Genomic DNA, 12,673 nt, shown 5'->3' with positions numbered 1-12,673 from the left:
TCAAGAATGACAGGGTCAGGAACAGGGTCAGGAACAGAGTCATGAATGACAGGGTCCGATGTGCCTTAATCATCTTAGTAACTGCAGAGCTTTGCACAGCCTGAGGCACAGGTGCTAAGTGACTACTTGTTGACTTAATGACTAATACCATGTGACTGGAAATATGGTGTTTATTTGAAAACCCAGTTTCCTTATTTGCCTTTCCCAAGCCCAGGAGCCCAGATAGGCATCTGTGTATTGCTGCCTCATTTACAAATCTCGGGTCGCCCTGTGGCTCCTTTATTGTAGATTGCTGCTCACTGAATAGAAGCTGCTTTTGCCAGACAGACAGCCTGTCTGACCAGGTCAGCCACCTTTGATCTGAGTCTGGGACTGGATGAGCCTCCAGGTCATTCTCGAGGCATCCCACTGCTGTCTGCCATCACCTGCTCCCCACCCCAGAGGGCTCCATTCTCCTGGCTTACGGCCTGGACCGCTAACCTGCCAGAGCCAGGAACACCATGCAGAGAGGAGCAAGGACCCCCACAAGGAGCTCTGGTTCTGCAGCTAATGGCTCCGCCGCACACGTGGCTCCGCCAGGACAGGAACAGACCCTCACGTGGACAGTCTGCTTCTGGTAGAGTCCCTGACTGTCTCCGATGGAAAGTGGCACTGAGTAATCACCACGAGGCAGGCTTCTCCGCATTAAAAGTTCAACCGACCGACCTGCAAGGGAGGGGGATCATGAATGCAGGGACTTGCACATTTTTCAGCTGCTGCACAGATATTCACAAAGGCCTCCAGGTGCCAGGGCTCTACAGAGCGTTAGCCAGATGCAGAGTTAGAGGGGCAGCTGCCAACACCACCCTCACTCCAACAGCAGCTGCAAAGTCAGGGCTCCCATGCCCGTCAGCGAAGGGCAGAAGCACGCAGGGCAGAGCTCAGAGACATGGAGCCAGGACACTGATGAGTGACAATACACATGGACCGTTGTCAACCAGGGAAGCCCCAAGCCTGGCATCCTGAGTCTCTATTGGCCTCGGTCGTATAAGCCTGGTTGGCTGTCCATGTGTTCTGTTGATTGACACAAAGGCCCACCTAAGACACACTGTTCTGTTGATTGACACAAACCCCCAGGTAAACCCTCTCATCGGGCAGGACATTCCCAGGGCTTGAGGATGCGCTCCCAGGAGCCAAGGCCAGGCCAGACCTCTTGTGGGGAAAGACACACTGGGTCTGGGAAAGCAATTGAAAAAACAAGCAGCACTCCACAGGTCCATTCATAAAGCCAGAGGAGGATGCTGTTGGCAGATGCCAGTGTCTCCTCCTGGCAAGAGCATCCCAGTTCTTCTTTGGAGAAGCCCACTTTCCTGAACTCCCAGCCCATGTGAGTCAGGAGAGGCTAAGGCCAGATCCCAGCCCGCTCCTAGTGGGCTCAGTACCAGCCAGTAAGCCTGTCTCCTCCCTACTGCCACCCACAGTGATGGGCAGGGCAGGTGACCCACACCATGCAGGGATGTAAGTACGCTCTCAGGTGCTGGGATGAGCCTCCAGGACTCCTGGTGGCCACCCTTCGGCCCCCAGAGGAGAACCTTCCCGAAAGTGAAGGGACCCAGAGAGCAGCTGTGCCGAGGGAGGGCTGGGCAGCGCCAGGATGGCTGGAGTACCTGGACACGGCCCAGTGGGGACACAGGCTGCCTGCCCCTCAGTTACATCAACCAGGAAATCCCTTTGGGCCCAATTCTGAGTTCGGTTTCTGTCACTGCAGCCCTTTACCCCCGGCCTGTTCACTCACCCCGATTTTCCCCCAGTTTCCACATGTCTCCTGCATGTGCCTGTGTGGTGTCCAGTTCAAAAGTAAACAGGTCCGAGGAGGGCTCCCCACCACCGTCCTCTGCCTCAATGAGGAGGGCCTCGGGCTCCGAGGACTCGCAGACCTCCAGGTACCGTGAGCGCAGGTGCAGACTCGGGGCATTGTCATTGATGTCGGCCAGGAGGAGCATCAGTGTCCCGGTCCCCGTCTGCGGCGGGTGGCCTTGGGGGGGTTCCAGAGGGTTGCTTATCAATTAAAGAGCTGGCTCCGTGCCCACAGCCCCTGGTGAAGGAGAGCTCAGCCTCCGAGGGAAAGAGCCACCCGCGGAGCTGCTGAAGCCGTGTCCTCTCCTTGCTAAGACTGGTGGAAAGCAGATTTACTATTTTCCAACCAGCACCTGCTGGCCAGTTATTCCAAACAGGATACACAGCTGCACATCCTCGCAACTGGGGTTTGAATTCACAGGTGCCCTAAATACAATTCCTGAAGTTACTTGGAAGCTGCTTTTTATTCAGCTTTGTGTCCTGACAGGTTTAAAACTTCAGCCTTGGGGGCCACAGAGAGAAGTGCTGAAACATGCTCTCAAAACCAACCCTGGTTCATGACAGATCTGTCCTGAGTGCTGATCTTAGCCATGCCAGGCGCAGGGGGACTGTGCTGCATGTCACAGTGCCAGTCAGGGGGGCCCGGGTCTCAGGAGCAGATGATGGGCGCTGGTCTGACCTCCCTTCCTTGTGGGCTTAACCTCCCCTCTGAGCGCTCTCCTTCATCCCGGCTGCGGTCCCCAGTGTGCATTGCAAGAACTCTATAATGACTGGCGTGTGTGCACAGCAGTGAAAGGTTTGCCTTTTCCCCATGTGTGCCGAGAGACCCTGACCGTGTTGTTTTCCCGCAGAAGCAAGAACACACTTTCCCCTGATTTGGGTGAGCACTTACCCTCATCAACAGCGTGCACGATGATGACATACACGCCATTGTTCACGTGAGGGGACTCTCGGTCCAGCCGCTGCCTGGCTACAACCACTCCTGAGCGCTCGTCCACCGTGACCCAGCTTGCAGGATCGTGAACCAGCTCGTACCTCAAAGAAGGAGACCATGCAGTCTTTAAAGTTGCAGCTACGTCGGAAGTCAACTCCTATACCTCTCACGGACACCAGTCCTATCACAAGCCATGTGGGGATGCCGAGGACCGCGACGTTGGGGCTGAGTTGACACTCACTGTGGATTGAGTGTGGGGTCCTTGTTGGGCTGAGTGTGACTTGTCCACCTCAGGGAGAACTCTCTGCCTACTGAGCAGGACCTCCGCGTCCTCCCACCCCAGCCCTGCAGCCACCATCTGCCTTTTCTCTTTATGATTTTCTGTCTCTGATGTGGACTGTGGTGAGGAATCACACAGTACTTGTCTTTTTGTGACTGGCTTATGTCACTTATGTAGTTGTCAATTATTCACAAAATGTGGAAGCAGCCTAAGTGTCCATCAGCCACCAGGTGAGTGGATAAGTGAAACATTTTTCCCTGCAGTGGAGGACAGGGTGAGGCAAAACAGGTCTACCGTTGCTCATAAGGAAAGTGAAACAATAATTAATAAGTAATAATCATGCAAGAATAAACTCTGTTTTGTGTACTCACAACTGTAAGCCTGCTTTTTCCCACTCTGTCTTGTTCAACCTTCAAAAGAAAAAGTTGCTGCCGAAACCGGTTTGGCTCAGTGGATAGAGCGTCGGCCTGCGGACTGAAGGGTCCCGGGTTCGATTCCGGTCAAGGGCATGTACCTTGGTTGTAGGCACATCCCCAGTGGGAGGTGTGCAGGAGGCAGCTGATCGATGTTTCTCTCTCATTGATGTTTCTAGCTCTCTATCCCTCTCCCTTCCTCTCTGTAAAATATCAATAAAATATATTTAAAAAAAAAAAAAAAAAAAAAAAAAAAAAAAAAAAAGAAAAAGTTGCTGCATCATGGGCGGACCTCGAGGGCATCAGGCGCCATCACATAAGCCAATCCCAAAAGGGCAAGCTCGGTGGGGGGCCTAGAGTCCTCAGATTCATGGAAGCAGAGTGGAGTGGTGGGGCCAGGGTCTGGGGAGGGGGAAGAATGGGGGTTATTTTTAATGGGGGCAGCATTCCAGTTTTACAAGATGAGAGGAATTCTGGGATGGATGTGGTTATGGTCATACAACACTGTGAATGTGCTCAATGCCACTGAACTGCACTGGAAAACAGTTGAAATGGTAAACGTTATGTCATATACATCTTACCAGAGTTTTCAAAAAAAAAAAAAACCACACTCTGTTGTCCAGAAGCCAGAGGCCGGCCAATTCACACCCTTTGGTAAAGAGGGAGACAGGAACACAGGAGCAAGTATTCTAAGATAAGAAAAGGAATATACGAGAGTATATTCTAGCCCTGGCCCACATGGCTCAGTGGTAGAGCGTCTGCCTGTGCACTAGTTTTGAGTCCTGGTCAAGGGCATGTACCTGGGTTGCAGGTTCGTCCCAGGCCCCCGTCAGGGCAAGTGCAGGAGGCAACCAGTCAATTGTGTCTCACATCGATGTTTCCCTCCCTCCCTCCTTCCCAATGCCCCCTGTCTCTCCCCTCCCACTCTCTAAATCAATGGAAAAATATGCTTAGGTGAGGACCAACAACAACAACAAAGAGTATATTCTAGGTGCAAAGGGAATGAGCAAGTGAGTCCCCTAGTGGGTCAGAGAATGCTGTGGAAGGAAGAAGGCATGGATCCTGGGCCAGAGACCTGGGGGCTTCTGGAATTTTCATTACAGACAGAGTCACCCCAGCACCGCATCAGAGAAACTGGTTTTCTGACAGGACTGTTCCCAGCTGCGTGGCTGTTCTGCTTCAACAGCCATCTTTCTCCTTCCTCGTCTCACCTTATCTGGCTGCCACTTCCCTCTGGGTCTGTAGCATTAAACCTTCCCAAGCGAGTCCCGGGCCTGGCGCCTTCGACCTCACTGACAACGAAGCTCCTGGGGTGGAAGACTGGCGGGTCGTTGGCATCTGTCACCTGAATGAGCACCGTGGCGCTGGCTGCAGTCTTCCTCCTGGGCTTCCGCAGCTCACCGCCCTCACAGGGGATGAGCAGCTCCTCGTTTTCCACGGCAATGAACAGGCTGCAGGAGGGATGAGTTTCGTAATCCAAAGCCTGCAGCCCGGAGAGAGGGTCTCATTAGCACCTGCTGCTCCTCGCTTAGCCAGGGGCCCCTCTGGCTCTGCACTCCACTTACTATTTACCTTGTCTTTGATAATGATCAAGACAGACAATCCTCAGCTCACTGTCAAATCACTTATGCAGTTCCTCCCCTGCCCCATGCTGGTTGGAAAGAGCCACCATCCTTCAGGGGGTAATGAAAAATGCAACAAAAACTGTAGCCTGATGAAACATTAATGTGACAGCCCTGGTGCGAAACCAGTAGGAGGGCCTGGAGGAAATACAAATATTAACGACCTTAGTTATTCAGGGTGCAAGGTGGCCAGTGACCTAAAGGACTGAGAAGCTGGGGTCAGTAGGTAATTCAGCCTGGCATGTGGTGTCTCACCTGGGTGCCTGTCACACTGACAGCCCCAATCCCACCCAGCCTGACCCCCTGTCAGCTCACCTGCCCTGCACCAGTGGCGCTGGTCACGCTGGGGTCCAGCTGAAAGCAATTCAGACTAAAGGCCTGGGAGTCAGACTGCCCCAGGCAGAACCCTCCTCCAGCTGTGTGACTTCCCAAGAACAGCCCAACCTCTCTGGGCTCTGGTGTTCTTGTCAGTAGAGACAATGACACGTCACTGCAGGGCCAGCTCTGTTAGGCACAGCAGCAGGCCGAGTGGCAGCGCCTTCGATGCTCTTGGGGGCTTATGGAAATGTCCTTATTTGTTTAGACTCAGAAGGAAACGGATGAACTCAGGATCAGAGAAAATGTTTCAGATATTTTTATCAGAAAGAAAACATTTAAGGCCTATGTAAGTCTATTAAATTTTGTTTAAAAATATTAAATGTCAAAGTACTTAAAGTCTTATCAAAAATAACTTATTTTTTATATTGATATTAATTTGGTGGGAGGAGCCAGGAAGGCAAAGGGCCAAGGGCCCACTTCAGAAGTCCTGGGCCAGCTGGGCCCCTCGCTGGGGCCTCGAGTGCTCCAGACACTGCAAGGTCCAGAGACTAGCTCCCACATCAGCATCTTCGGCCACCGGCCTGTGCGTGCTCTGTGCTGCTTTACCTTGATTACATTTAGTATCCCTTCGTTGGTCTCAGGGTCAGTCGAAATGTCAAAATGTCCCTCTTCGTTGCCATTGTATATGTTGAACTTTGCTCTCCAAGCTGAAGTGAATGGCGAGTCATGGTCTTGGACTGGGAGACGCAGCACGTCCGGGCTGACTCGGCCTTCGGGAACCTGAATCTTGTACTGAGAGAGGCAGCCACCATTTCCGTGTCACGGAAGTGAAGAAACGCAATTGAAAAGGAAAGAGGAAAGGACATGTCAGCCCCACACTACAGCCTGGATGTTTCTCTTGCTGTTGAATTTAACCTTAAGGGATTTGAAACTGCCTGACGCAGTGAAGAGCGTGGATAACAAGCAGCTCACCCTCCTCCCTGGGCCTGGGCCTCTTTCCGATGCAGCGGAGGGGCTTTGCAAGTGCAGGCTCTTCAGCCCAGCACATGCATCACTTGTCCAAGAATTTTAAAAATGACAACACATCCCAGTTTATGCTGCCCCCAAATCCTGGCTCTCCTAAAACAGAACTCCTTGGTTGCATAGGTCCTTTCTAATGCAGACCTTTGGTGTAGATAGCTATTTAACACTTCCAGGGACAAGACACTGCGCAGGCAAGCCCATCCCAAGGCAGGGCTTGGTTCTTCACCCTTGCTTTTGAAAGCACAGCTTGCACCAAGCCAGAGAAGAGCTTGGAAACAAGGCTCATGCGTGATCAATATGACTTTTCAGTTTTTCTGTACTATTTGGTGAGGTGCTTTCATTAAAAACATGTCAGCTCTAGTTCATACAATTTTTAAAATTTTTTAAGTGGCGTGTTTTAAAAAGTTATTTGTAGCATTTTTTTCTGTACCAGATTCTGTTTTACGTGCCATGAGCAAGATGAACAAAAACCCCACCCCCATGGAACAAATGATTGCGGGGGAGGTTCCTTGGGGGATACAAGTGGGGGCTGGGGGAGAGGCCAGAAGAAAGTAGAGATACAATGGATATTTTCCTTTATAAATTCATATGGAAAAGTAAAAAATGGGGACGAAAGGAAAACAATCCTGGGCAGTTCTCACTTCCCTCCCGGAAGTCCTGCAGTAGTCCGCAGTGGTGTGGCATTTCCACTGGGGCCTGGAGCAGGGTCCACATGTACAGCCTGAGGACTGTGTAGCTGTAGCATGTGATATTCTACCTGGAGCACCAATGATAAGCCAGGTGACTGAGGCCAGGCTTAGCACACCTGCTCGTCTTCCCTTCTACAGCCCTGAACATGTGGGGAAAGCCCAGGTTTAGACTTCTCACCAGGGGCAGCTCTCCCCTTCAGGGGCCATGTGACAATATCTGCAGACATTTTTGGTTACCATGACTTGGGGGGACTGCTGGCATCCAGTGAGTAGAGGGTAGGGTTGCTGCTAAACATCCTACAATACACTGGGCAGCCTCCTCCCCCCCAATGAAAACTTCCCACCCCCAAATGTCAATAGTGTGGACCTTGAGAAACCCTGGGGTACAGTGAGTGTGGTGTCTCTAACCTCCCTGGAGGCCTCGGTGTCTGCATGTGTGGAACAGAAATCATGGGTAGTTCCAGCAATTAAGAATGAAATTATGCACGAAAAAGTTCTGAGCACAGTTTCTGGCACAAAGTAGCAAAGCATGCCAGCTCGTTGGACTAAATCAAACGAGTCTCTAACCACGTGGTCACTTCTTGACTCTAGTTTCCGTTACTTTGAAGAACTACAGGATGCAGGGCTATACGAGGACTCCCTCAGGGACTGATCCTAGGACTTAGGCCATCATGACGGGACTGGGGCCGGGGGCAGCCGGGTCTTACGTTCTCCTGGGTGAACGTGGGCCTGTGGTTGTTGTCGTCCTGCACGCTGACATGAACCGTGGCCGTAGCTGACAGCGGCGGTTCCCCGCAGTCCCTCGCTCTGATTAGTAGTGTAAACCGAGGAGCAGTCTATATGGGGAGGAAAGGGAAGTCAAGCTCTGATGCGGGAAAGGGCACAGACATCAATAAAGGAACATTCCATTTTAGAATTTCAGTAACAAAACAGCCAGAGGGTTTCTCAGCGCCACATCAATCCTGTGCCCAGGGTCAGAGACATAACCATTTCGTTGTTTTGAAATAAAATCCACATAACCTCATAATCTAAGCATCCCAAGAGTCGGATTTCTCCACTCTCACGGTTGATCTCGAAGCCACTTTCCTTCAGTAACGGCGTTTGTGAAATGAGGAAGTAAAGGACTTGAGAATTTGGAGTGTTTTCTTCATCCAAATCAACTGTTAACATCTGAAGAATAGGCTGACCTGGAAGAATTTTTAAATTGTTACTATTGGCCAAAGGCAGCCTATTGGACCCATAGGAAGGTGACACTTTGCTGACCGGCATTGGGGCATACACCAGAGTAGCTGAAATATTTGCATATAAAATCAAACTGTAGGTGGAGCAGACAAAACAAAAAGGGATATTCATATCATCATATGACCATGATTGCAAATGCAGAAGACTTAAAGGGCAGAATTGATAGATAGGCTTTTAACTGCATGGCTAACAAAAACTACAGACAAAATTAAAAAGGAAATGATAAACCAGAAGACATATTTAAAATATTCATGGCAGACATAGACATTCTTTTTTAAAAATATTTTTTAATTGATTCCAGAGAGGAATAGAGAGAAAGAAACATCAAAGATGAGAGAAAATCATTGATCAGCTGCCTCCTGTATGCCCCACACTAGGGATCGAGCCCATAACCCGGGCATGTGCCCTGACCAAGAATCAAACCCTGACCTCCTGGTTCATAGATCGATGGTCAACCACTGAGCCATGCCAGCTAGGTGACACAGACATTCTTAAAACAGAATGAGGAGGTTAAAATCGAGAAGAAAAATGAGAAACATACTAATGGAAATAGACAAAGAAAGGAACAAGCAAGGGGAAGAAGAAATGGAAACAGCCAAGAAGCTTACAAAGCATGCAAGCACCTAATCATCTAAGGTGAACCATCCACTCCCAGAGATGCTGGTGGAGAAGTAAATTGGAACACAAGCTGTGGGTATACTTCCCACCACGTGAGAAATCACAGTGATGTTCAGGAACTCACTGCCCAGCTCTGTCTTTCTCCCTCATTTGGCTTTATTTTAGACTAGTGCCCTGGTGCACAGATTAGTGCACATTGAAAGGAAGTTAATTAGAAGAAATATGTTAATATTGCTATTCGTCCTTTCTCTATAATAGAAGTGTCAACCAAATTCATGATTGACAATGACAGATAAAAACACACGCGTGCGATTGGCACCAACAAGAGTTTTATATGTATCACACATGTGTGAGTCAACTTAGCCTTTTATAGATATGGAATAAACTTGCTTAATTAGACCTGCTTTCTGATTTAGCTAAACTTTTTCCAGCCCAGTGAAGCACCCCAACTTCTCTTTCAGGTAATTGTCAGCAACACAGCAGTAAATATCAACATGAAGCAGATTATTATTATACTAGAGGCCTCATGCATGAATTCGTGCATAGGTGGGGTCCCTCAGCCTGGCTGGCATTTGGGGCCAGCTGGCCGGGGGGAGGGACCACAGGAGGTTGTCCGGCCCCAGGAGGTTGGCTGTGGGAGCACACTGAACACCAGGGGGCAGCTCCTTCATTGAGCATCTGCCCCCTGGTGGTCAGTGCACATCATAGCTACCGGCCAGTCGTCTGGTCATAACAGTTGCTTAGGCTTTTATATATATAGATATCACCCAGGAAGAACAAAGGGTAAAATATTTAGCTGCAGCAGTGTTTGACTATATTCTGTGCAGTGAGAAAACCTGAAGTCATTTTTAAGGTCCACAATTTCTTACTTCTTTTCAGTCAGGTCAAGTTTCTAAACTTTCTAAACCTCCATTTTATGGCTAATGAAAAGAAAATAGGATTCCACCAAGTCTCCTATCTACCTACTCCAGGACTTTTTTGAGGATCAAATGAGATGAGGCATGGGAAAACACTTTACAGACATTTGGTTACAGTGTAAAACGTTTGCACCTGGCTATAAAGCAAGTCGTGTTCCTGGGCTGGAGAAACTCCAAGGAGGCTAGTCACTAGGGAGAGGAAGCTGGACATTGCTATGTGATGTCATTACCTGGTGCCCACAGCGACCGTTTCTGGGCTGGGCTGGGCTGGGCTATGGGCCACATTCTGCATCATGGGGTCGTGGCAGCATTGGCTGTGATTTGGTGGGGTGTTGCTCTGGGGTGGTGGCAGGGAAGCCAAGTGTTGGTTTGTTAGCGCCAGGTCCATGGTGCCATTTATTTTTAAATGGCCAGTGAGCATCATGGCAGCTCCTGTATTGAGCGTCTGCCCCCTAGTGGTCAGTGCGCATCATAACTACTGGTTGGATGGACACTTAGCCTTTTATATATATTCTAGAGACCTGGTACAGGAATTTGTGCATGGGTGGGGTCCCTCAGGGTGGCCTGCGGAGATCGGGCCCCAGCTCGCGCCCCCAGCCTTGCAGCCCCAGCTCACACCCCCAGCCTCACAGCCCCACAACCCCGCCTGGCACCCTCCCTTGGTCTGGCGCTGCCCCCTCGCCTGCTCCACCATCCCACCTGCGGGGCAATCTATTGGTGCCAGGTCTCCCACCCGGCTCCCTCAGTGCCTGGGAGCTGGGCGGTGGCCCCACCACGGCCGCTGGTCGCCATCTGCAGGGTGATCAGCAGGGCAATTGGGCCCTTGCTCACACCCGCCTTGGCCTGGCACTGCCTGCTCACCTGCTCCACCATCCCACCACGGTCTGGTTCTCATGGGGGCCCATCAGTGCCAGCAGCACCTCCACTACTTCCTGCTGCCAGCGCCACATCACCAATACCTGCCATGTTCTGCACCACCCCTTGGTGGTCAGTGCTCATCATAGCGAACAGTCGAACTCCTAGTCTCCTGGTCAAATGACCGCCCGAGGGGACAATTTGCATATTAGGCTTTTATTATATAGGACTAGTAGCCCTGCACACCAATCCATGTGCCAGTAGCTTGCTGCCCCCCTCCAGTAGCTCTTCGCCCACTGCCCCACCTTCCTGCTGCCCTGCCTCCCTCCAGTAGCTCTCCGCTGCCCACTTGTAGCTTGCTGCCCCACCCTCCTGCTGATCCATGATCCGGTTGTTATGTGGTCAGTCGTTACGCTTCATGGCGTAACAACCATTTGCATATTATATCTTTATTATACACTGAGTGGCCAGATTATTATGATCTCTGAATGCATAATAATCTGGCCACTAAGTATATAGGATATTGGTATTTATATATTGACTCTTCCAGAGGACTCAGCATTGTATAGCCAACAAAAACAAGGCTGCAGACCTCAAGCATTCACTCTGATCCAGAGCCTGGGCCCTCCGGATGTGGCCAGTGAACTGCCTCCCTGCAGACAACTGGGAGTAAGTGCCCCAAGTATTGGCAGAAAAACCTTCAGGGGACAGGAAGGGCAGTCCACAGCCCAGCACACACACCTGCTGCATGGCTCTCTCTCACACTGACATTGAATTCATTCTCGGGGAACTGGGGCGCATGGTCGTTCACGTCACTGATCCTGATGATGAAGATCAAGGAGTTGTCCACCTTCTCTCCTGTCAAACGATTCACAACATCGAAGTAAACCTGGGAAGCAGAGAACTGTGTTAATGTGGAAGAGCCCCTGGCTTGGTGACGCTAATCAAATAACAACCAGAATCACAATGGAGAAAGGAGACATCGGGGATAATTCCTGCATATGGAAAGGGCTTTAGCCTTGTGTTATAGCTGGAAGATTGCCATCCTCGGAGAAACATGGTGCACTGACATGGTGGATTGGCATCTGGCTATTTAAAATCACACATGCAAAGTCTAAGCTCTTAGACTCAAATGAGCAAGAAGAAACATCCTATGTGCCAAACACATACAACATCACTTTGATGCACAGATTGTAAATAGATGAACTGTTGGAATGAAGATCAACAAAAAGTTATTTTGAGGAACATAAAAGGATGGATTTTATTTTAGTTTTTTGCATCCTATGAAATTGAGCATGTTTTGATATAAATAGATAGGATTCCTGCACAGAAAAAAAAAAAGACCTTTTCCCTTTTCAACTTTATGTTAAATCTTATAGCAGTTGTAACCTGGTGTCACTGCTTCTCAGAGGTTCATAGAATTAACAAGAAGTTAGCCCCCCCATCCCACACCCAGATCCTGCCACCTCCCAAACACGACTTTGAAGTGTTGAGGCTGGTTCTGGTGATTTCTTCACTGTCCAGTGCCATGAGAAAGGTCTTTTTGCCACTGCATTGGGCTTACTTAGTGTTTAATAGCACCTTTCTTTGTGGACAGAGAGTGATCAGCATTCTTCCACCGAGGCAGATGGTTGAACCCAAATGTTCAATTTGTATAGTTCTCTCGTGACACTTGGCTGTCCCACTTTTTTTTTTTTACATCTTTATTGTTGCGAGTGTTATAGATGTCCCCCCTTACTTCCCCTCATTGCCCCTGTCACCTGGATCCTGCCCCACCCAAGGCTTTCACCACCCTATTATCTATGTCCATAGGTTATGCTTACATGCATATGAGTTATTTGGTGGATCTTTTCCCACCGTCTCTCCCCACTTCCCTCTGAGATTCTTCAGTCTATTCCATGTTTCCATACTTCTGGTTCTATTTTA

General features: G+C 49.9%; 1 protein-coding gene across 1 annotated transcript in view; it reads right to left on the bottom strand.

Moving 5' to 3' along the window:
• Window positions 1-12,673, bottom strand: part of CDH26 (cadherin 26) — a gene marked incomplete at its 5' end in the record, with an annotated part of 44,302 nt that overhangs the window by 17,697 nt on the left and 13,932 nt on the right. Inside the window, 8 exons of the mRNA XM_080684863.1 lie at window positions 481-705; window positions 1,775-2,014; window positions 2,729-2,871; window positions 4,675-4,946; window positions 6,010-6,195; window positions 7,823-7,951; window positions 8,136-8,302; window positions 11,489-11,636. Of these exons, the coding sequence (XP_080540989.1) occupies window positions 481-705; window positions 1,775-2,014; window positions 2,729-2,871; window positions 4,675-4,946; window positions 6,010-6,195; window positions 7,823-7,951; window positions 8,136-8,302; window positions 11,489-11,636 (1,510 nt within the window). The remainder of the gene's footprint in view (window positions 1-480; window positions 706-1,774; window positions 2,015-2,728; window positions 2,872-4,674; window positions 4,947-6,009; window positions 6,196-7,822; window positions 7,952-8,135; window positions 8,303-11,488; window positions 11,637-12,673) is intronic.

Source organism: Plecotus auritus (genome assembly GCF_963455305.1).
Source record: "Plecotus auritus genome assembly, chromosome: 8".
NCBI lineage: Eukaryota > Metazoa > Chordata > Mammalia > Chiroptera > Vespertilionidae > Plecotus > Plecotus auritus.
Note: the sequence above shows the minus strand (reverse complement) of the source record. Positions and strands in the feature narration are given on the sequence as shown.